The 22,463-nt window shown below is 42.2% G+C and overlaps 2 protein-coding genes across 3 annotated transcripts in view; one reads left to right on the top strand and one right to left on the bottom strand.

The window, feature by feature from the left end:
• Nucleotides 1-965, bottom strand: part of TRAPPC3L (trafficking protein particle complex subunit 3L) — a 55,339-nt gene extending 54,374 nt beyond the window's left edge. The window contains exon 1 of the mRNA XM_065588379.1: nt 643-965. Coding sequence (XP_065444451.1) covers nt 643-645 — 3 coding nt within the window. The 5' untranslated portion in view covers nt 646-965. The remainder of the gene's footprint in view (nt 1-642) is intronic.
• On the top strand, nt 21-19,518 carry RWDD1 (RWD domain containing 1). Of its 2 annotated transcripts, none has more exons than XM_042845573.2 (7): nt 21-324; nt 2,692-2,757; nt 4,695-4,825; nt 8,317-8,460; nt 10,059-10,191; nt 12,280-12,342; nt 15,552-19,518. In XM_042845573.2, the coding sequence occupies exons 4-7, from the start codon at nt 8,335-8,337 to the stop codon at nt 15,662-15,664; spliced, it is 435 nt and encodes a 144-aa protein (XP_042701507.1). In that variant the 5' UTR covers nt 21-324; nt 2,692-2,757; nt 4,695-4,825; nt 8,317-8,334; the 3' UTR covers nt 15,665-19,518. The 2 variants fall into 2 exon arrangements, with proteins under 2 accessions (XP_042701507.1, XP_005306417.1); XM_005306360.4 differs by having other exon boundaries at nt 21-178.
• The last annotated feature ends 2,945 nt before the right edge of the window (nt 19,519-22,463 follow it).

The raw sequence follows: 22,463 nt of genomic DNA on the forward strand, positions 1-22,463 counted from the left end.
GCCCCGGCAGCCGCCGCCGCCGCCGCGCGGAGCAGAGTGCGCCTGCGCGGGCCGCCCGGGTGGCTGGGCCGTGGCGGAGCGTTCCATGGCCGGCGGCGCGGGACCATGACCGATTACAGCGAGGAGCAGCGCAACGAGCGGGAGGCGCTGGAGTCCATCTACCCGGACTCGTTCACGGGTCAGCCGCGGCGCCGCGCGGGGGGGAACCCGGCCCGGCGAGGTGGCGGCTGGCGCAAGCTTCCCTGCAGCGGGGTCGGGGTGGACCTGGGGCCCCCTGTCTGCACAGCGCGCAGCTCCCCGAGCGCCTCCCGGCTGCGTGCCCGGGTAGGGAGCCGCGCTTTGAGTCGCAGCGTAGGGGGCAGCAGCCACGCACCTAGCAGCGGCTCCCCCCTCTCCCACCCGGGCCGGTGCAAACAGGGTCCAACGGGTGCGGGGGGCCCTGGTCCTCTTTAAATACGCCGGTTACACGGCACAAGCCTCGCAGGAGTCCTCTGGAGTTACCCTAGGCTTCCCCCGGGGTAGGGGGCAGTAGGCCCGGGCTGGCTCCTCTGCCACCTGCCCCGCTGAGCAGAGCAACTGGCTTGCGCTGGGTTAGTTCTCACTAGCCCCGGGCTGCTCCCAGCCCCTCCGTAGGTTCCTGACCATGAGTTGCTTTTCGCGTCGTGTGTCAATCTGGTTTCTGTAACACCCCTTGTTGCTGCTAGGCCACAGCACTCCTAGCTCACCCTGCTCCAGCAGGACGTGGGCGAAGATCTAGGGCGAGCACCTTTGGGCGAGCCTTTACAAGCAGGGCTCTTGTGGACACTTGGGTGGAAATTAAAGACAAAAATGAGTTAACTTGATGCCCTGCTCAGCTTTCCTTTCTCGTTTCTGATCCTCGCCAGGCATGTGGCATTGCTGACCAGGTAGCAGATGCTCACTTTGCCTCCCTACTTGTTGCATTACCATTACCTGGCTTTTTTCATAGTTTCACAGGCCAGAATGGAGCGTTGTGATCATCTAATCTGCCCCCCTGTAAAACACAAGACACAGAGCTTCCCCAAAATAATTCAGTTTTGCTTATTGCTTTGTAAAGACCTGTGGGGTAAAGGAAGTGGCAGTAAAACTGAACTCTTCTTATTCTATACTTAATTAAATGTGCAAGTGCTGGGGTTCTTTCTTTTTCAGATTCTTATTTAATTGTTTTGCTGCTTATTTCAGCCTTTTAAAACCTGTGTTGAAATTATTTTAGCTTGTTAAGCCAAAGGTATATGAATTTATTACCAGTGATTCAAGATGCAGAATCATTTAACACAATGAAGTCATAGATTAAAGCTGCAAAATGCCATTTGAGCTGAGCCAACTCTCACTGCTAGGATTTACTCAAGCCCAGAAAAAAAGTGTATTGCAGTTTGCAGCAACAGCAACAACAGGTCAGATTTTAAGACTTTTTGGTGAAATTTTTTTCACTTGCTTACACTCCTGAATAATCAGGTGAAATTCACTCTATCTTCCCAGTGAAGATCCAGAACATGGGCTGTAATAGAGTCCCCCGTGGCCATTACTCCAGGCAATGTGCTACAGCCTCTCTGAAAAAATTGTACAATGAACTGGAGCCACTAATCTGCGAATTTGTGGGTCTCATGTGCCCATCCTTCTTCCCAGATTATGCACAGTTGTCAGAGACCCCCCATGTGGTGCCACTCTTCTAGGAGCTCCCTACATAGTCCTCATAAAACAGTGGTTCTCAAACTTTTGTACTGGTGACCCCTTTCACACAGCACGCCTCTGAGTATGGGCTCCCCCCTTATAAATTAAAAACACTTTTTTATATTTAACACTATTATAAATGCTGGAGGTGAAGCGGGGTTTGGGGTGGAGGCTGACAGCTCACGACCCCCCACGTAATAACCTCATAACCCATTGAGGAGGTCCCAACCCCCAGTTTGAGAACCACTGTCATAAAGTGTGTAACTGGTGGTTAGGACTTTGTTTTGTGGTCTTTGGTTAATTTAAATTTTATCTCTAAATTATTCATGTCAGCAGTGAATTTCCTTCACCTGTCATATCACTTCCAAAGTTAAATTGCTGATTCTTTGAGGCAGGATCCAAGCATTTCTGTTTGCTCTGAAAAGTACTTTGGACTTTTCTGGTGGCTTTTTAAAAATATCAACAGGAGCTGATTTCTATTCTGTAGAGTTGATACATATTCTTCCTGTAATAAAGATAGAAATGCACCCTTTGCGGTTCTTCTGCTCATCAGTGAGACTGGTAATGAATAGGTAGTGAATGCATTCAGACCCAGAAAGAACCTGGTATTCAGTATGCATATAATTAATTCATAAACAGACATATTAACCTTCTTTTACTCTAATGATTTGTTCTCCTATATCCTCACAGAGAAAAACTTAATCAAAATTAGATTAGCACTGTATCTATATCCTTTTGGTGGACAAATATTTTGTGTGAGATTGGTACTACATGTAGACTCTGTAATAGCAGAAGAACAAAGCAGACATTTCATCATCAAGAAGAGAAAATTCTTAATCTTGAGAAAAAAAATTAATGTATTGGAGGCTTCTTAGAGACCTAAAGATGTTCCAGTTTAATGAAATAATAGGAACAAGGTAGCACCAATATGCTAGTGAAGAAAAGGTGTCTGACTTTAAAAATCTCTCATTTATTTACTGTTTCTTTACTTTTTTTTAACAGTATTATCAGAAAACCCAACAAGTTTCACTATCACAGTGACATCGGAAGCAGGAGAAAATGATGAAAGTAAGTTGGTCATGGGGAAAACTTTTCTTTATAACTTTTGAAATTATAAGGTCTGGTTGTTTTAAAATATTATCCCCAAAAACTGTGTCCTTCGGATTATCTCTAATAGATATAATGTGAAATAACCTGCTGTGGGAAATCTGGTTGTCCTCTTGTAAATGGGCTCTGAATATCGGGTAGGGCTACAACGGTAGTTGGTGTTTCAGAATAGTTTACAATTATGTTTTCCTAGATCTGTTACTTAAGAACTCTTAATCCACTGTTAATATGTTCTGATCAGTAGATTGTGACTTGCCCAATCAGAACAATTCCTTGTGATGTTTAAAGTATAGCTTACTGTTACCACTAGAAATGTAAAAACAATGAGGAGTCCTTGTGGCACCTTAGAGACTAACGAATTTATTTGGGCATAAGCTTTCGTGGGCTAAAACCCACTTCATCAGATGCATGGAGTGGAAAATACAGAAGCAAAATTTGTTAGTCTCTAAGGTGCCAGAAGAACAACTCGTTCTTTTGCTGATACAGACTAACACAACTACCGCTCTGAAACCTGTCACTAGTAGTTGTTTGTTGGCTGGGTGTTATCCTGCTTCTGTTGAAGTCAGTAAGAGCAGGTCCTTAATCAGTAAACATGACAGTCTATGTAAAGTGTAGATTTGAAGTGTATAGCAGTTCAGATCTGCAGGAAGCTCTGTCAGTCAGTCACACTAATAATTCAGTATGTCTTCGTATCACAAACTAGCTGCTCAGTACAGAGTCTCTGGTCACTGTACGAATGCTGACTAGGGCATTTACAAACCAAATATTGTGGTACAAATAGGCTATATAATGGTTCGGAGTAAGAAATCTTTTTGGTGGCATGTTGTACTAGATTGGCACAGAACTGGGAGCAAGGAACTGCTGAATTCTAATCTTGGATTTGCTGCTGGCCCACTTTATAGCCCTGGACAAGTCACTTAATCTCTCTGTTGCCAGCCCAGAGGGCCTTAGGGGGCAACAGGGTTCGTTGCCCGGTGTGCGTCGCACCAGTAGACACACCAGGGTGGAGAAGCAAACCAAATTTGTTCAAGAGCTCTGAATAGGCACTAGGAGACCAGCGTGTCTTAAATCAAGTGAAGCAAATACAAGCAAGTTTCCCATTTTATATTCCAAGCTTTGTTCTGTTCTCTCCCTACCCCTCCCTTCCCGACAGCAGTTACAGGAGGCATTACATTGTGGCGTGTTAGAAAAATTCTTGTCCGCATGTTTATCTTTGGCCTTGCAAGCCCTACGTAGTAGGCCTCTCCCTCCCCTTTTCCCCCTCGTTATCACTACTGCTTCTGCTAGTGTGAGCGAAACTGCAGCTGTCTGCTAAAAAAAGCTGACCGTTACATATTCTGCTTCAGCATTTAGGCTGTTAGCATGGAGGTTGGTTAAAGTTCACAAGATGGAGTTACTGTGGCTCACTTAGACCCAGAGCAGGAGGGTTTCATCGGCGCTTATGGCCTCCCACCCCTCTGAGTTACCTGGTAGCTATGCCTAGTGACGCCAACATCTCTGCCTTACTTTATTCTTTAAAAGGGGATATTGCTTGCTGATCTGCAGTACCTCAGAGGAGTATTACGTAGACTAATTACTATTTCTAATGTGAATTGCACATGTAAACAGCTAGTAAGTGCTAAGAATTATCTCATGTGTAATGGGTAACTTTCATAGCACATTTGAGGGTTAATGATGAGTAGAGATTCGTATATTCTATTCAAACCAACTGTTGTAATTACAGCATGTATGTAAGGTGATAGTTCCATTTTTAAAATACTGTTTTTATTTAAAAACCTGTTGTGGATTGTTAAACAAAACAGGATTGTTATTCTAATATAAATAGAATATATTTATATTAAGAGTTAATATTTATGAAGTTTGAGGCTGTCACACTAAGATTGCCTTTTGTACCGTAGCTGTCCAGGCAACCCTTAAGTTTACCTATGGAGAAAAATATCCAGATGAAACTCCACTTTATGAAATATTCTCCCAGGAGAACCTTGAAGATAATGATGTCACAGACATATTAAGCCTTCTAGAACAACAGGTAAGGCAAATTAAGAATATATTGACTCTTCTATTGATGTCATTTCATAAATCATTGGTTTGAGAGGTGAATTAGGGACAGTAAATTCTGATGCTAACTTAGGCTACGTCTACACTACCCGCCTGAATCGGCGGGTAGAAATCGATCTCTCAGGGATCGAATTATCGCATCTCGTCGGGATGCAACAATCGATCCCCGAATCGACGCGCTTACTCCACCAGCAGAGGTAGGAGTAAGCGCCGTCGACGGGGAGCCACGGAGGTCGATTTTGCCGCCGTCCTCACAGCGGGGTAAGTCGGCTCCGATACGTCGAATTCAGCTACGCTAGTCACATAGCTGAATTTGCGTATCTTAAATCGACCGCCCCCTGTAGTGAAGACCTGCCCTTAGAAGAGCATATGTCTTATGAATTGGTTTGTGCATTCTGCTGTGGGGAGTGACTCTGACATTAACTTCAGTTTAATTTTCCAAACCCTAAGACTTTGCTTTTTGACCATTATAAAAAGTTGCGTAGTGTATATTTAAAACAAAACATTATGATGATTTTTTTAAATGCTATGTAAGAATAATAGTTCAGCCACATAATCACTACACCAACATCATAACTCCACCTCCACGAGAGGCCTAGGGCTTGTGTCGGTGTAGTTAGGGTGAGGCAGTGTCTGTGCAGACACTGCATTACTTGCTGTGGCTGTTCGCTGTCTTGTCAGTTTCACAGCAGGAATCTGAAATTGACAAGAAAGCGGGGCAGCTAGAGCCCCTAGGAAGTTGGAGCGAGAAGCCTGGGTGGCAGGGAGCCTGCTCCCGAGAAGCCCGGACTGTTGGAGCCTGCGCCTGGCCGGGAGCTGGGTAGCCTTGTAAATTTTACAGCTTCGTGAGTCGTGATATTGACAAGTCTGCCTGGCTTCAGGGGAGGGCAAGAAATCGGGGCAGCTGGACCCTGCTCCCTAGGGGCGAGAAGCTCCAAGTGGCTTCTTGCCCCTAAAAGGGGGTGGAGCAGTCTGCTGGGGGGCAGCCAGGCGCCCGGCAGGGAGCTGCCAGCAGAGCTAAGAAACCGGGTTTTCAGCTCCCCACACTGCCCCTCTTTGTGGAAGCACTCCTGGTGAGGACGCACACCACCAACCCAAGGAGGGTAGTGTGGGCATGCACCACCACAGTAATTTTTGGGGTAAAGTTGACCTAAGATGGATCGACTTACGTTTCTAGTATAGACATACCCTAAGAAAATGAAGTCTGCAATAGGGATCTGATTGCTCCCTGTAAATACATGAAGGGGTAAACACCAGGGAGGATGAAGAGCTATTTAGTCCTTTAGCGTATGTTAGCACAAGAACAAATGGGTATTAACTGGCCATCAACAAATTCAGGCTGGTAATTAGAAGGTTTCTAACTGGCAGAGAAATGAGGTTCTGGAACAGCCTCCCAATAGGAGATGTGGGGCAAACAACTTAGTTTTAAGAGAGAGCTGGACAAATTTACAAATAGGATTGTTTGAGAGAGTTGTTTGTGATGGTGGGGAGGGCAGGGCTTGGCAGCTGCAGCCCTGGGAATCCTTTCTGGTTCTTGTCTGATATTCCTAAAATCTCATGCTCAAGGGCTTCGGACAGTCACTTGCTGGGATCAGGAAGGGATTCCCATATCTTCCCACCCCACCCCATTTTTTTCATTTTTGTTTTCTCTGAGGCATCAGAGATGGCCATGACTGGAGATGGGACATTGGATGGGGTGGGCTGGTGCTCGGAGGTGGCATCAAGCATTCTTTCTCTCAGGTGTCTGGCTGGCTGGTTCTTGCTCACATACTCAGGGTTTAACTGATCACCATATGTGGGGGTGGGAAAGAATTTCCCCCCAAGTCAGATGGGCAGTGACATTGGAGTTTTTTGCCTTCCTTTGCGTCATAGGTGTAGGTAGCTTGCTAGGATCATCTGGGTATATTTCATTTAATGAATACCCTGCCATTGCAGAGGTCTCGAGCACTGGTCCCTCCTATTCTCTGCCAGTGGCACATAATAGTTTAGTCTACTGCGGGCTGTAATTCTTTGGTTTAATTTTGGTTGTTGGGTTTAGTGTGTGGGTGTTCGTGGCCTGTGATGTCCAGGAGATCAAACAAGATGATCTGATGGTTCCTTCTGGCCTTAAACTCTGAGGATGACAAAGTAGGGTTAACTTGGCTCCTATGTTAGGGTTCACAAACACAACAACAAAACTCTAAATAAATTGTTTAACACCTCTCTTGCACCATAACTTTTGCTTAGCACAGATGCCTTTGATTGTATTTAACAGTTTTGTGTAAGTTGCCTGATATTAAGACTTCCAAAATAAAGGAAAACTCACTAGGTCTTTGGACAACTAGAATAGAAGGAAGTATTAAGGCACTTAAGAAAGAAACTAAAATCAAGACAAGACCTTGCTACTAACTGTGAGCTAGCTGACTGATCCTAGCATGCATGTTTCTCGTAGGACTGGTAACAGCAATGAGGACTGGGGACACAGTGCTGAGATGAGGCCTTAGCTACCGTATTGACTTGTGCGGGTAATTAGTAAGCACCTGTGAGTGTCTACCCTGCAGCTGAGAGTGAGCCTGCTAAAAATAACAGTACGGAAGTTACAGCTTGGGCTCTCAAGCCCACCCAACCCCCTGGGTCTGAGCTCGAGCTACTAACCTGAGTCTCCTCCAGAGCTAGTGTCCACTTCGCTATCTTTACTGTGCTGGCTCAAGCTCCGTTAGCACAAGTCAGTCTTCTGGGCTGGAAGGGCTTGCTTTGAACTGCAGTGTAGACATACCCAGAATGACTCTAGGAATTCATCACTAGGGAGTTCCGTCCCCACCTGCTTTAAAATTATTTAATTTAACAAACATTTTCAGGTTTTTTGGTTAATTAGCAGCACTCTGTATCACCTTCCTGCCAAGAGTGCGGGCTATAATCAGATGGGATTAATAACCTGTTGTGAAGATAGTGATTAGGGATGTAAAAGTTTAACCGGTTAACCAGTAAGCATCAGTCTTAACGGTTTCGGTTAATGATTAAACTCCGCTACCGGCCCCGCACCCGGGGTCCTGCTGCTGGCCCAAGGTCCCGGCAGGGGGATCGCACGTAAAACATGGGAGTGCTGCAGCACCCCCTGCACTCTTAATTCCCCGCCTATGTGAACTCCTTAACGGTTAATCGTTTAAACAATAGAATTTTAATAGGTTTAACGGTTACTATTTTTAAACCCTATTTACATTCCTAATAATGACCTCAGAGAACAGTGCTGATGTTTTGCTGCTCTTCCCTCCTCTTTCACCTGGGATCATTTTAAGTGGCTTAAACCCAATGAAATAAATTTGACTCAATTTCCAAAACTGGTGCAAGGCAATTCAGCAGTGAAACTTGCATTCCTACAGGGCTAAGCATAAACACTTTCCAGACAGGCGGAAGGTGTAACCTCTCTGTCCACAATGAGTTTGCCTGGTGAATTGCCTGAGGGTGCCGCCTTTTATGTTGCAGGCAGAAGAGAACTTGGGGATGGTAATGATCTTCACTCTAATGTCAGCTGTACAAGAGAAATTAAATGAAATAGTGGATCAAATAAAAACAAGACGAGAGGAGGAAAAGAAACAGAAGGAAAGAGAAGCAGAGGAGGCAGAAAAGGTGGGTGAAGTATTCCATTTTCAACTAACAATTTTTTGGTTTTCCTTCCTAAAGCTGCTGTAGTTGCTGTAGGATTGGCTAGTAGTAGAATTGTCCCAGACACACACAACTAGCAGAACCAAAAACAATATTTAAAAGTTCAGATGTAGCCACACATTGAGCACAACTTCATTGATTTAATAAATCATAAATATTGCACTTTCCAGGTTGAACCTTTCTGGTATTTACTGAATGCATAATAGCTTCTGGCACTGCTTTAAAAGCTTGGGGCATGTCCTCTGACCACTCCACTCCCTTTGGACCCCCAAATAGCACAGAGAGTGGACACTGACATTATCCCTCTAGCCAAATATTCTTCCTTGAAATGAGAGAGTGCCCACGTAGTGCAGAGCTGGCGTTAACCAGCTGTATGCCATCCTCCGTGTGGCTTTCATTTTAAGTGGAAGGAAGGGATAAGGAGCAGAAGGGGCTAGAGTATATTGCATTACTCTCATACTGTTCTCAGATGTTAAACAGTCCCTGGGGCACTGTGGCCGGCTGTTGAAGGTTTGAACAGCCTGTACAGTTTTCTGATGCCTCCTCTCCCTCCTTTATAACATGAATGCCACCAGGAAGGGGGATAACTCCATTCCTCTGTCTCGGTCGATTGACTTGATGGAAAAGAAGTTGGATGGCTCAACCTCTAGTGTCAGCCAGATCCAGTAGCCTATTCACTGTAGCCTGGTATTTCTTTGCCACCACTAAGTAGCTCTTTCCATTCTCAAGATGCATTAGAAGAAATTCCACCACTGAGTTTTCACTTCTTTCGGTAGCAGCTAGATGGCTGTAGGACTCAATATCCCTTCAGTTGGGATCCCGTCACTATAGGTCTGTTCACACACTCATGCTCTTTGGTGTTTCCCTGGTATTTACATCTCAGAATGCACTGCATTTCTGAAATCCCACATTATGAGGTTTGGCTGTGGGCTTTTACAAGCACAAAGCACTCTAGAAGCCCCATAGTATGGAGGAATGTGATTGCACAGCAGGGTCACTATGTAGTTTCCACATGAGGGAGGTGGTGGAAGGAACAATTATTCTCCTCTCCCTCCATGATAGAGGAGGAGTCTTGCTGGTCACATATTTCACCCCCCCCCCCCCCCCTCTGTGGTACAGATGTTAAATATAAACTTGTTCTGTGGTTTTAGGAATTTTAATAGCAAATATTCACCTACAAAGCATCTCTGTCCATCCTTACCACTCACGTACCCGCCCCTTGTTCATTGTGACTTGACCTAAACCACTAATAAGGTGCACTCCCCACCTGTGCATATGCTGCTCTATCTTATTGGTATTACATTATAGATCCAAATCAAAACAGGGATTTTCTACAGTAGTTTTCTGTGAATAAATTTGCAAGCCACATGTAAAAAGAAACAAGAATGTCACACTTTTCACTTGGTCTTACTGTAGTGTGGTTAATTTGCTGTAAGGAACCTAGTTAAAATTGGTGCCTAGTAGTTACTGCTTCTTGGTATACAATAATTTCAACCATAAAGAGAATATTAATCTTTACTCTTTGCTTTGCCACTGAGCTCTTAATTTTTTTTCTTTTGCAGCTATGTTTCCATGGCACTCCTGTTACAATCGAGAATTTCCTAAGCTGGAAAGCAAAGTTTGATGCAGAGCTCCTAGAAATTAAAAGAAAAAAGATGAAAGAAGAAGAGCAATCAGGCAAAAATAAATTAAGTGGTATGACTTTACAATTTTCTCCAAGTTTGCCAACTTATCAGACCAGTGTGTCAGATAATGAAACCACGTCCAAGAATTTTAATTTTTATACTAAAAGATTTGTCAGACACCAGTAACGTCTGATTGTTAACAGGGAAGATTTATCTTGTAAATTGAGCGTTAGCGTCTTACTGTTGTGCCTTAGAAAGGAGGCTTGAGCATTTATGTTGGAGCAAGTGTGAATCCTAAATGTTTCCATTTCTCTCATGAAACCCATTCACAGCATCAAGGAATGGTGAGGAAAATTGGAAAGGGGAGGTAAATGGAGAGTGCTACGGTAGGGTAGTCTGTATTAACTGGAACATATAGATTGCCAGCTCCACATTAAATTATTCAGCTGAATGTAGATGTTGGTATTGTTTCTGGTTCGTCACTACAAAATAGGTGATATATTTGTTAATGCATGAGACAGTTAACCAATATAAAGAAGACACAATCTCTTGTGCTCTGAGAGGTTGAGAAGCAGGGTTTGGTGGTGGTGCAATATTCTTACTGTCCGTATAATTTGGTTTAGTCTGCCCATATGCCATAAGGGGGGCAAAATTGATATCAAATGGGCAAAGCCTGAGTTACCTGTAGGAACTGTCTATGGAGGAGGAAATCTTCACCCTCAGACAACTGCACAGGTTGGTTGTGGCTGCAGCAATTACCTCTGGAGAGTAGTAGTGATTATGGCCTGTCATTGGACCCCTTCCCTTCAATGGGATTACAGCCTCGTAGATCCATATCTTCTCTTTTTAGGACCATGCTGGCCCACTGAAAGTATCCCCTCCATGGTTAAAATCAGGGCAATGCTGCAGAGCTTGGCTCCGTGGCACAGAAAGGGTGAAGACCATATATAGACTTTCTTCTGGCTGGCCTCCCGCATAGCTGAAATGCATCATTTTCATTGTGTTTAAGCCAATTTGCTTGTGCATGAAGCGAACCAGGGTTGTGCCAACAAAGCAAATACTAATGGTGTAGCTTGTGTGGAATAGATAGATATCAGAGACGTGGCTTCAGATCCTGAGGTATTGACTTGGATGGGAGTTTGGCTGAATAAGAACCTCTGGATTTGGCCCCTGCAGTGTCAAAGAGTTTTTTGCAGTGTAGTTGTAGCCATGTCAGTCCCAGGATATTCGAGAGACAGGATGGGTGAGGTAATATCTTTTACTTGACCAACATCAGTTGGTGAGAGAGACAAGCTTTCGAGCCATGCAGAGCTTCTCCTCATGTAACTTGTGAGGATGTGTGTGTTGTTTTTTTTAATTTATTAGGTTAAATTCATGGAAATGTATGTTTGAAAGGATTTTGCTAAATCTGACATGTTTTCAGAAGCCATGTGTAGTAGCAATACAAATATAGATGTCTTAAGCAATTTAATATGAACATTAGGCACGTTAAATGGTTTTTGAGTAGATTGTAGAATCAGTATAAAATGAATTCCATTAAATTCTCAGAAGATAGGTAATGTGGGCATGGAAAGATTCATGTCCATTTTTATAAAAGGTTCCATTTTACTTTACATGGACACATGGTAGGAAGGGGAATCAAATACATGCTGAATGCAACAAACATGGGCCTGATTGGCCTAAGTCAGTGTGCATGGAGACGACAATCTGACCTGTTGTGCATAGATGTGATGGATCCACAGCACCATATTCTTTCTTCCTTGATACTTCAGGAGCATTGTGTGTGGCCTCCAGGCTGCAGGCAAAACCAGAGGAGACAGTGGTGGTGTATCCCTTATCTCAGCATTGGTTTCACCTGAGGCTGCATTAATTCTTGCATGGAGCTCTTTTGCAGGGCCTGTCTCACCTGGAAGGAATCCCAGAGAGATGGACAACACCTGCCCAGAAAGCTTAAAATTTAATAGACAAGATAGGCAAAGAAGTAACTGGTCCAAGTATAATCTGAGCAAAATGCCAAGGGAACATAAATTATCAAATATTACTTTGATGTTATTTAAATATCAAAATTCTAAAATACTCTTACAAAATTTCATGTTACATGATTTTAGTAACTACGTTCCAAGCGATCGCCAATTTTAATATTTATTATTCCTTTTAGGAAAACAACTATTTGAAACCGATCATAATCTTGACACGTCTGACATTCAGTTCTTAGAAGAAGGTAAACTTCTGTTTTTTCCCCTGTTATTTGCACTATTGAAAGATTTGATTAGAAATCTGACTAAACTTCAAATTGTGTAGCTTAGTTATGGTTAAGGCTAAGATTTTGTCGCAGTTATTTTTAGTAAAAGTCACGGACAGGTCACGGGCAATAAACAGAAATTCACGGAATCCATGACCTGTCCGTGACTTTACTAAAAATAACTGGGAGGGCAGAGCTAGGTAGAGGGGAGGAATGGAGTCCCAGCAGCCGCAGTGGGGTCGCAGCCATGGGGGGGACACAGCACCTGCTCTGGAGCTGGCCGCAGCTGCAGGATAGGGTGTGTGGCCCTGAATGCTGCTACTTCCAAGTCCTGGTCACAGTGAATGGTGAGGGGGACATGCCCCACAGCAGCCACCAGGCTGGGGCGTGTGGCCCCAGCTGCAGCCCCTGCCAAGCCTGGGACACCACAGGGCTGGGGCGTGTGGCCACGGCGGAAGCCATGGAACTGGGGCAGCAGGGTTCTGATTCCTGTCAGCCACAGTTGAAAGGCAGGGGCGCACAGTCCTGCCTCCGACAGCATAGAAGTCACAGAGGTCCGGTAAAGTCACTGAATCTGTGACTGTCGTCACCTCCGTGACTAAATCCTAGACTTAGTTGTGGTTAAAAGTTGTCTTAAATGTTTGTTTAATATGGGGAGAACTTCTTTAGTAGAAATATTGTGAAGTAGTGTTTTTTAAAAAAACAAACCCAAAACACTGAGAGCATTAGCAAAATATATATTCTTCTAAACCAGTTTTAAGTTAAACCAATATAATTTTCCCACGTGGTTAAGGCCTTATTAACTCAGTCAGTTGATGCACAAGAAGCAATAGAATTCAGCTGTCTCTTAGCTTTCTTGACTCTTTAGGTCTATCAGAAGTAAAAAACAGTACAAACTTTTTTTGTCACTGATATTGGCCGGTAAAACTCTGAATACAAATTGGGGAGTGTGTTTTTATGCAGGTCCTGCCATGTTGATGATGATGTCAGCAACTTTATAGGAGAAGAATAGACCCCTATGCACATTTTGTTTAAAGGCATTCGGGTCGTCACCAAGTTTTGTTTTTCATGTAAATGACCTTTACTTTAAAGCATTAACTTTTAAACCATATAGTGACCCTAATTCAGTGTGCATTTGGTCCTGCTCCTGTCAGTGACAAAACGCCAACTGACTTCAGTAAGAACAGGATCTGGCCCTAAATGAGGATGTTGCTCTGGTGTCCTCTACCATGGGCACAACTGAGGTGTGCATGACAACATGAGAATGAGTAAGAAACTGCGGTTTAGTTTTAAATAACTCCATTTTAATAGAGTGCCATATTGTAACTCTGACATTAATACACAATGGGAAGGGGATGGATAAATCTCAAACCTTTTCTATATTATTACCTTTTAATTGAAAACAGAGGCCTCCTGTGAAATACGCACAGGTGAGAAGTATAAGCTTGGGATTGTTTTAAGTGGCCAGTAGATGTCACCATTGTTCCATGCAGACCCAACTGTGACATACTGGAGGTTTTATCAGTCATTTACTTAGCTGTCAGAAGGAAATATGAAAATGTACAAAGCTGCACTTCCAGTATCTCTATGGACTAGTCTACATTAGAAGCGCTAAAGTGGTGCAGCTGCATAGGCTGGGTCGCAGTAGAGGGTCTGGTGAAGATGTTCTATGCCGAGAGAGCTCTTCTTTCGGAATAATAAAACAACCTCTGTGAGAGGTGGTAGCTGTGTCCATGCTGGCACTTAGGTCAGTGTAACTTAACGTTGCTCGGGGGAGTGGCTTATTCAAACCCTGAGCAACATAAGTTATATCAACATAACCTGTAGTGTAGACAAGCCCTACAACTTGCTATTACCACCATTGAAACTTTGAAACAGGGTTTTTTTGTTTTTGTGTGTGTGTAAGTACAAGTGTTTGAATTTTATCTGCTTGCCTTTTCCCATTAGACATCATAACTGATTTAAATGTAGAACTCTTGAATATATTTTTCATGTTTTTTTTCCATAAGTCGAGCCTTAGCAGTTCCTTAAAATATAATTTTATTTTTCATGTGCGTAACAAATAACAAGGGTTCGATGTATGAAAAAGGGTGGTTGGCTTTAAAGAAAAAAGTTTGTCAGGTTTTGTTGCTTCCTTGTAAATCTCATATAGCTTTGCAATTTTTCCCTCTGTATAAAGTAACTGATACCGCTTTGTGAGCTAAATTCGTTTGGAAAAATTTAGACTGTTGCTTGATGTACTGAGAAGAGGGAGGCTTGAGGCATATGGAGAGATCTTATGTTGGTCTAACCAGCATTCTTCTAAGCTGCTGTAGGTCAGATGTTCTCAAATAACATTCCAGTAGTTGCTGTCCTGAAAGCGACGTGTGGCGTTATGTTAGATGTAGTGTTTGAGGTGTTGTGTTTCTAGTATTCCCATAGGCCCATATTTTGCACTTAAGCATAGAGTAACTTCATACACGTCATCCCATTGATTTTATTTATTTATTTACTTACACTTGTGTTTGCAAGATTGGGGCAATAGAGACCTTGCAGCTTTCAGGAATTGATGCACTTATCTTAGAATGAATTGGATAATTTAGAACAATTGCCATCTCTTGGAACTAGCAGTGGTATCATCAGTTCATCAATGGGCAGTGGATATTTTACCTATGTCACAATCAGCTCTGTTAAGCACTGAGGTGGGGAAAGCGTCATTATTCTAGTTAATAAAAAATTAGGGGGTGGTTGTTCTTCCACCTATCCCCATTCTGTTCAAGTAAACATGCATGAATCAAACAGTAAAGTTCATTAAATTTGGACCAGCAACATGGAATAACTTTAAATAGCTGGTACCTTGGAATTGTTCTCTGTGGTGAAGCAAGAGGACACAAAGGTTCTTGGACAATCTGATCTTTTCAGCTAGCTCAGAGGGTTTCAACCTTTTTTCATTTGCGGACCCCTAACAAATTTCAAGTGGAAGTGCGGACCCCTTTGGAAATCTTAGACACAGTCTGTGGGCCCCCCAGGGTCCATGGACCACAGTTTGAAAACTACTGAGCTAGCTGATGAAGTAGCAGAGCAACGTGTCTTTCTTTTCTGTTTGAAGAATGAAGGAAAAACCCCTTATTTTCTTTTTCTTGTTTCCATAAAAATCCATAATAAAACACCATTTTGTTTTCTTCCCCCCCACCCCCCCACCCTTGCAGCTGGAAACAGTGTGGAAGTGGATGAATCCTTGTTCCAGGAAATGGATGACTTGGAGTTGGACGATGAAGAGGATGACCCTGATTACAACCCTGTTGATTTAGATAGTGACTAGACTGAATTTGCTGAACTGGCTGTGTCATTAGTATGCGTGGACACATGTAGGGAGAAAGAGGCAGTCAGGAAAGCCACAGCATCTGTGGCTCTACCAAGCATGTATTGGTTTTCATTTTTGAAGGAAAAAAACCAAACTCTTTTAATTTCAGGAGAATACTCTTCTGATGACTTTCATCGTAATTAATAAATTGACTTTAACATTTCAAATGTGAAATGTTAGGCATATTGTTAATCTGTATGAAGTCTAGAAACCTATACATCTGTTCTCTCTCCCTTCCCACCTCAATAACTGTCCTTGAAGAGATCAGACATGCAAGATGAAAAGATGCTAGAGCAGATGCTGCATGTGCCACAATACAAAGGTGTGCTGAACACCTATTCTGTTATCTTCAGCCTGAGATACGTGTGGAAGTTCTGGTGAAGAAATGGGGAGTGCTTACTATAAAGCTGCTCTATCTGTGGGACTCTACAATGCTTCAAATACAACTTATTAATGGTGCTTCTAACCATTCTCATTCATTAACGGCTATAGAGAGACTGACTGGTGGTGACCTTTCAGCTTAACACCACCTCCTCAGAGTTCCATTTTAGATGATATCCTTCCTCTTCCCCATACTACAGCAGCACCAATAACACTGCTGATGTTAAAGATAAAATCGTTTCTACATTATAAAGGTGGTTCGATAACTTGGCCATTTCAGATTACATAGGGTTTAAAATTGACATCTTGGATACGATTTTTAAAAAAAAAGGTAAAACCAGAGCAGTGAAAACCCTTTAATTCCTCTTGTTTTCAAATTTTAACTTTTTGGCCATAATCCAGACAAAGAATTTGGAATAAAGTTCTAAAGGACATGAAGGCCTTAAAATCATTTTCAAAAGTTTGATGGATCTGTTTGAAAGGCAACTTCTCTTTTGAACTTGTGCAGTAGTTAGCCTTATGGAAAATGTTATGAAAATAATAATTTAATTAATGGGACTTATTTTCTACAATCAGCAGAGTACAAGACCACACCATTGTAGTTAAACTTGAGTAACAGTTCAGAATACTGCGTTTCTCTTAGTAATTATAAGGTGCCATATTATGTAGGTGTGACTCCAGTTGGCATTACCACTGTTGAAGCCAACCATTGTGAAAAGTCTGTTAGTACAAGATAGAGCAAAAAGATCCAGCCAAGCTGCAGGACCCAACACAAATATGTTAGCCCAGCTGTTTTCTTGGCGTTACAGTGACATCAGCATGCTCTGTGCTTTGCTGCACTGTTTTGTGTTCCACAATAGTACATCTAGGAGAAGAGCAGTAGGATGGCTGGAAGATCACAGGCTATGGAGAGAGGTGAGAAATGGAAGACTATTGCTAATGGGAGGAAGATGTAGCATGGTACAATGTGGGTATAAGAGTAAGGAGGATGCTGTATTTGGCTTATAAAAAGGAACAGGAAAAAATTTTAAATGAAGAAAGAGTGAATAAACCAAGGCAAGAGATATGAAGCAAAAATAAATAACTGAAATGTGGAGGGAGACGTGGAGGGAGGGGAGAAGACACTATTCCATTGTAACTCCTCTGTGGTTATAGATCAAGCTGCAATAGATGTTTTCTATTGGTCATCAATTATAAATGAAAATCCAAGGATCTCCGTGTTGCTAAATATTTTAGCAGGTTTACTTCTTGTTTATGAAGATATGGTCTCCCTCTGATGGAAAAAATATTCATAATGTAATATAACATTTTTCAAAGATAACTTGAGGCTCTTTTGTATAAAGTAGTTTGGGATACTTTGTACGAAAGGAACTAAGTACAGGTATGACTTGTTAGTGTATGAGTGATTGTTCAGACAATAACTAGGCATAAAGCTAATTTCAAGAGACAGGTCTCTCAATAAATCGGGAACAGGGGCTGCCAAGCCTCTAGATGATGAAGGGTCATGTGTGCACTCTTAAATTTTAATGTATTTTTAGTATGACTATTTTAGCTATCAGGGCTTCAAACAAGTTAATTTTTTTTTGTATGCAGAGTGTTTACTGCTATTGCCACATTTGTTTTGAGAACTAGAAATATTTAACTTCGTTACATATTTAGAAATGAGACCCTTCAGCCCAGAAGATCCTATGTAGCATGATAGTGTCACATTCTGGGATGCATTTCAGACCTATGAGGGCTCACATCACTGCTTGGCCTGCAACCATAGGTGCCTCACAGTGCTTTACTGTTGTAGCTACCAATCTGGGCCACCCACAACCAACCTGCCAGCATGCAGGTCACGCTCTGAGTGTCCACGTATAGTTACAGACTTGGTCCAGCAACTCTGACCACAGCAGCCTGTCAGCAGCAGACCAGCCACATTCTGACTTCCAGCAACCTTGGTTACTACTTTCAGGGTGACCCCAACACACTCCCAAATTTTCCCCAAAACATGTGTTCTGAGCTGTCCAGCCCTCTTTTGGACTGTTCAGATATTAGAGGTCCTTTGCACCTGTAAGGGGTCAAAATTCAGCTGTTTGCTAGACTCCTGGAGTTATCAAACAGTTCAGTTTAAACACAGCACTGAATTAGTTTGTTAAAATGAAATTAGTAGTTAAAAAATGAAATAAGTTAATTTTATCGTAACAAGGTAGGTTTTAAGTGAGTACACGTATAAAGTATTAAAGTCAGAAATGGTTACAAGAGAAATAAAGACAAAATGCCTTCTACTAGCTACAACTTAACAAGCTACACTTGGTTCAAGGTAAAATCCTTACCACAGGTTCCCAGCAACACAGATGACCGTATTCTCTGGTCGTGGTTTCCCCTCAGAGTCAAAGGGGTGGTTACTTTGTCTTTCTTAGATGAAAGAGAGCCAGAGGTAGGGAGTCATCCTTTGGGGGTGTTTTTGCCCCTCACTTTTGTAGTGCAGTCACCCTTTGCAGTGGATTCTTCTAAGGATTACCCCTTAAAGCAAAGTTTATTCAAACAGTAAAGAAGGTGACATGGAGTCTGGCGGTGAAGGTGGCTCCTTGCTTTTTCTTCTTCCCTGTGTATGCTGAAATGCAGATTTGCCTTATCTCCTGCCATTTCCCCTTCTTGCTGTCTCAAGGACCCTATTTACTACTACTATGTACATTGGGGTAAACACACATTTCGTTGTGTAGGATAAACCCGTTGAACAACTTTTGCCAAGGCAGGGCTGTGAGGGTTTGAACACATGCTCACAGTATCATACAAGGGGGGTTTATAACTTTACATATAATGTTGCTACGTGCAGTAAGAAGATGGCCTGAAACATAAGGCCTTGTAGCAGAGGCTTGGTATGAGACCTGGAATAAAGTAATGGTCATAACTTGCTAATATAAAGCAAAGTTAAGTTGTGAGCAAGAAGCAGGCCCTGCTCACAGAATCTGGCAAGAACAGGCCTGATATTGCAGAAACACATATTCCTAAGTAATGCTAGGCATAAGAATATATACGCAAACACATTTCAGAAAGATGGTACCAGAACACCTTAATGCCAGCACATTCCTCAATGATAACAGAAACACTGACCCATTCTAAGGATAAGGTCAAGATGACAGTATGATGGATAGAGATGTTTCAATCAAACAACACCTACAAGGTAATGGGTGGCACCCTAATACGTCAGAGAGTGGCACCCTGATACATCAGGAGCAATATGTAGTTTGTTTGCATTGGTGTATAAAGATGTAACTTAGTGGGAATGTCTTTGGGCAGACTAGGGAGCAGTGGAAAGTCCCACCACTGACTGAGCTGCATCCATTGTCATGAGCATACCTGTCCTAGTATCCTCGTAGAGTCTGCCAGGTGCTATTACCGTGCTTCGTCGACAATAAACCTGGCCGGGCGCCTTCGCTACTAAACCAAGTCTTGTGGTCTGATTGAGCAGTTAGATTGGCGCCTGCTGTACTAGCTATCTGGCCAGAGCCAGTGCAGCAGCACACAGAGAGCACACGGACAAACATCTGACGACACTACATACATTTCAACATGATATTTTTGGCCAGAAAATTATTAGTTTCCAGATGATACCTTACAAAGGATGTTTTGTACAAAAATAAATTACAATAGTGTGTGTAAGGTGTGAATACAGGGGTGCTTTTGGTCACAGTTACAGAATAAGATGATCTGTTCATATGACTCAACTACTTGTTTAGAAAGGTTTTAGTAGTCATTAGGGCAGTCAAGCGATTAAAAAAATTAATTATGATTAAGCGTGCTGTTAATAGAATACCATTTATTTAAATAATTTTGGATGTTTTCTACATTTTCAAATATATTGATTTCAATTTCAACATAATACAAAGTGTACAGTTTTCACTATATTTTTGATTATGAATATTTGCACTTTAAAAAACAAAGGAAATAGTATTTTTCATCTAATACAAATACGGTAGTGCAATCTCTTTATCATGAAAGTTGAATTTACAAATGTAGAATTATGTACAAAAAATACCCTGCATTCAAAAATAAAACAATGTGAAACTTTAGAGCCTACAAGTCCACTCAGTCCTACTTGTTCAGCCAATCGCTCAAACAAGTTTGTTTACATTTGTAGAAGATAATGCTGTCTGGTTCTTGTTTACAGTGTCACCTGAAAGTAGGGTGACCAGATGTCCCGATTTTATAGGGACAGTCCCGATTTTGTGGGCTTTTTCTTATATAGGCACCTATTACCCCCCCCCCCCCCGTCCTGATTTTTTACACTTGCTATCTGGTCACCCTACCTGAAAGTGAGAGCAGGGGTTCACATGGCACTGTTGTAGCTGGCATTGCAAGATATTTACATGCCAGATTCGCTAAAGATTTGTATGTCCCTTGATGCTTCGCCCACCATTCCAGAGGACTTGTGTCCATGCTAATGACGGGTTCTGCTCGATAACAATCCAAAGCAGTGCGGACTGATGCATGTTCATTTTCATCATCATGAGTCAGTTGCCACCAGCAGAAGGTTAATTTTCTTTTTTGGTGGTTCAGATTCTGTAGCTTCCACATCAGAATGTTGCTCTTTTAAGACTTCTGAAAGCATGCTCCACACCTCATCCCTCTCAGATTTTGGAAGGTACTTCAGATTCTTAAACCTTGGGTTGAGTGCTGTAGCTATCTTTAGAAATCTCACATTGGTACCTTCTTTGCATTTTGTCAAATTTTCAGTGAAAGTGTTCTTAAAACGAACAGCCTGTGCAGGGTCATCATCCGAGACTACTATAACATGGAATATATGGCAGAATACGGGTAAAACAGAGCAGAAGACATACAATTCTTCCAAAGGGGTTCAGTCACAAATTTAATTAACACATTAGTTTTTTTGAAGAGCATGATCAGGATGGAGGCATGTCCTCTGAAACGATGGCCAAAGCATGAAGAGGCATGTGAATCTTTAGTGCATCTGGCACATACATATCTTGCGACCCCAGCTACAACAGTGCCATGCAAATGCCTGTTCTCACTTTTGAGTGACATAATTAAAAAGTGGGTAGCATTATCTCCCCTAAATGTAAACAAACTTGTTTCTCTTAGCGATTGGCTGAACAAGAAGTAGGACTGAGTGGACTTGAAGGCACTAAAGTTTTACGTTGTTTTGTTTTTGAGTGCAGTTATGAATAAAATGAATAAAACAAAAACAAAAAACGCCAAAACCCACATCTTATTTTTTGGGAACTTCAAGGAAATTCCATATTTCAAGAAAATCAAAGAAAAAGCTCAGAAAAACTAGAATAGACTGGAAGACCTAATTATGACCACACACTCCCATGTCAATTCTGTAAGATCATGTGAAATACATTCTCCGGTCTTACAGATGATTTAAGTAAATGGCTTCTTTTTAGTGGCATTCCAGACTAAAAGAAAGTGGGAGTTGTGGGTTCTGAGACCCTTGAGTTAAAATTGTCATTTGGGGTCTGAAATCACAGTTCCCAACTTTCATGTAGTAAATAAGCACCCCAACTTTCACAATAAGCCAAAAATTAAGCCAATCCAATTTTAAAACAAGCCAATCCCTAAAAACCCCAACATTCTATGTGACTAGATCCCCCCGGCATGCAGTCTGGGACTGTGATGGGCCTGCTGTGCAACCCTGACTCCCACTCCACCCCCTTGCTCCTTCTTGCCCCCATATGCCGGGAGCCAATCAAAAAAAAGAAGCAACAAGCTACAAGCCGAACAAGCAATAAGCTACTAGCCAACAAGCAACTCACAAGCCAATTAAGCCAAAAAACAAGCCCAATTTCTGCATTTTTTCCCCACGGGTTTGGCATGTCTGCCTGAAATGTCTCTCTTTGAAGTAAACTGCAAAACTCCAATAGTTTTCAGTGGGCACAGGGTTGAGCCTCAGAGGTGTGCTTAGTGCCAGTTTATACACATCAGCAGATGACACTGGCATCTTACTCAAAAATCAAGGGTAAGCAATGCCTTCCTATGGGGATCTTCCCAATCCCTAAACCACCCTAGCAGAAATGTTCCTGTCTACGGTTTAATCCCATGCTCCAGCGATAGGGTTTTAACTGCCATCTTTATGTTGATGACTCTCAGATCTACTTCACCACCCCTTTTTTTTCCTCTTTCCATTTTTCCTGTCTTCCTTAATCACGCTGCTGGTAAAAAAGTTGGAGTGAAAGTGAAAACTACTATACTATCATTTGAATAGTTTTACTGTTGAGTTATTTAATTCAGACATACTCAGGGAGTTTGGGTCATATTACCATGTTTTTATTCAGACATTTTGAATTCTTTTCACGTTTCTAAGAACTACCCTGTTTGGTAATCTTTCACTAGTGGTCAAAGGTTGGAAGAGCTTAAAAGAAAAGAA

Source organism: Chrysemys picta, chromosome 3 (assembly GCF_011386835.1).
Source record: "Chrysemys picta bellii isolate R12L10 chromosome 3, ASM1138683v2, whole genome shotgun sequence".
NCBI lineage: Eukaryota > Metazoa > Chordata > Testudines > Emydidae > Chrysemys > Chrysemys picta.

Bases quoted from the DNA above. Each gene is read 5' to 3' on its own strand.
- RWDD1 (XM_005306360.4), top strand. From the start codon at position 106: ATGACCGATTACAGCGAGGAGCAGCGCAACGAGCGGGAGGCGCTGGAG. The intron at 179-2,691 runs GTCAGCCGCGGC...TTTTTTTAACAG, and splicing joins CTACCCGGACTCGTTCACGG to TATTATCAGAAAACCCAACA. The intron at 10,192-12,279 runs GTATGACTTTAC...TATTCCTTTTAG, and splicing joins AGGCAAAAATAAATTAAGTG to GAAAACAACTATTTGAAACC.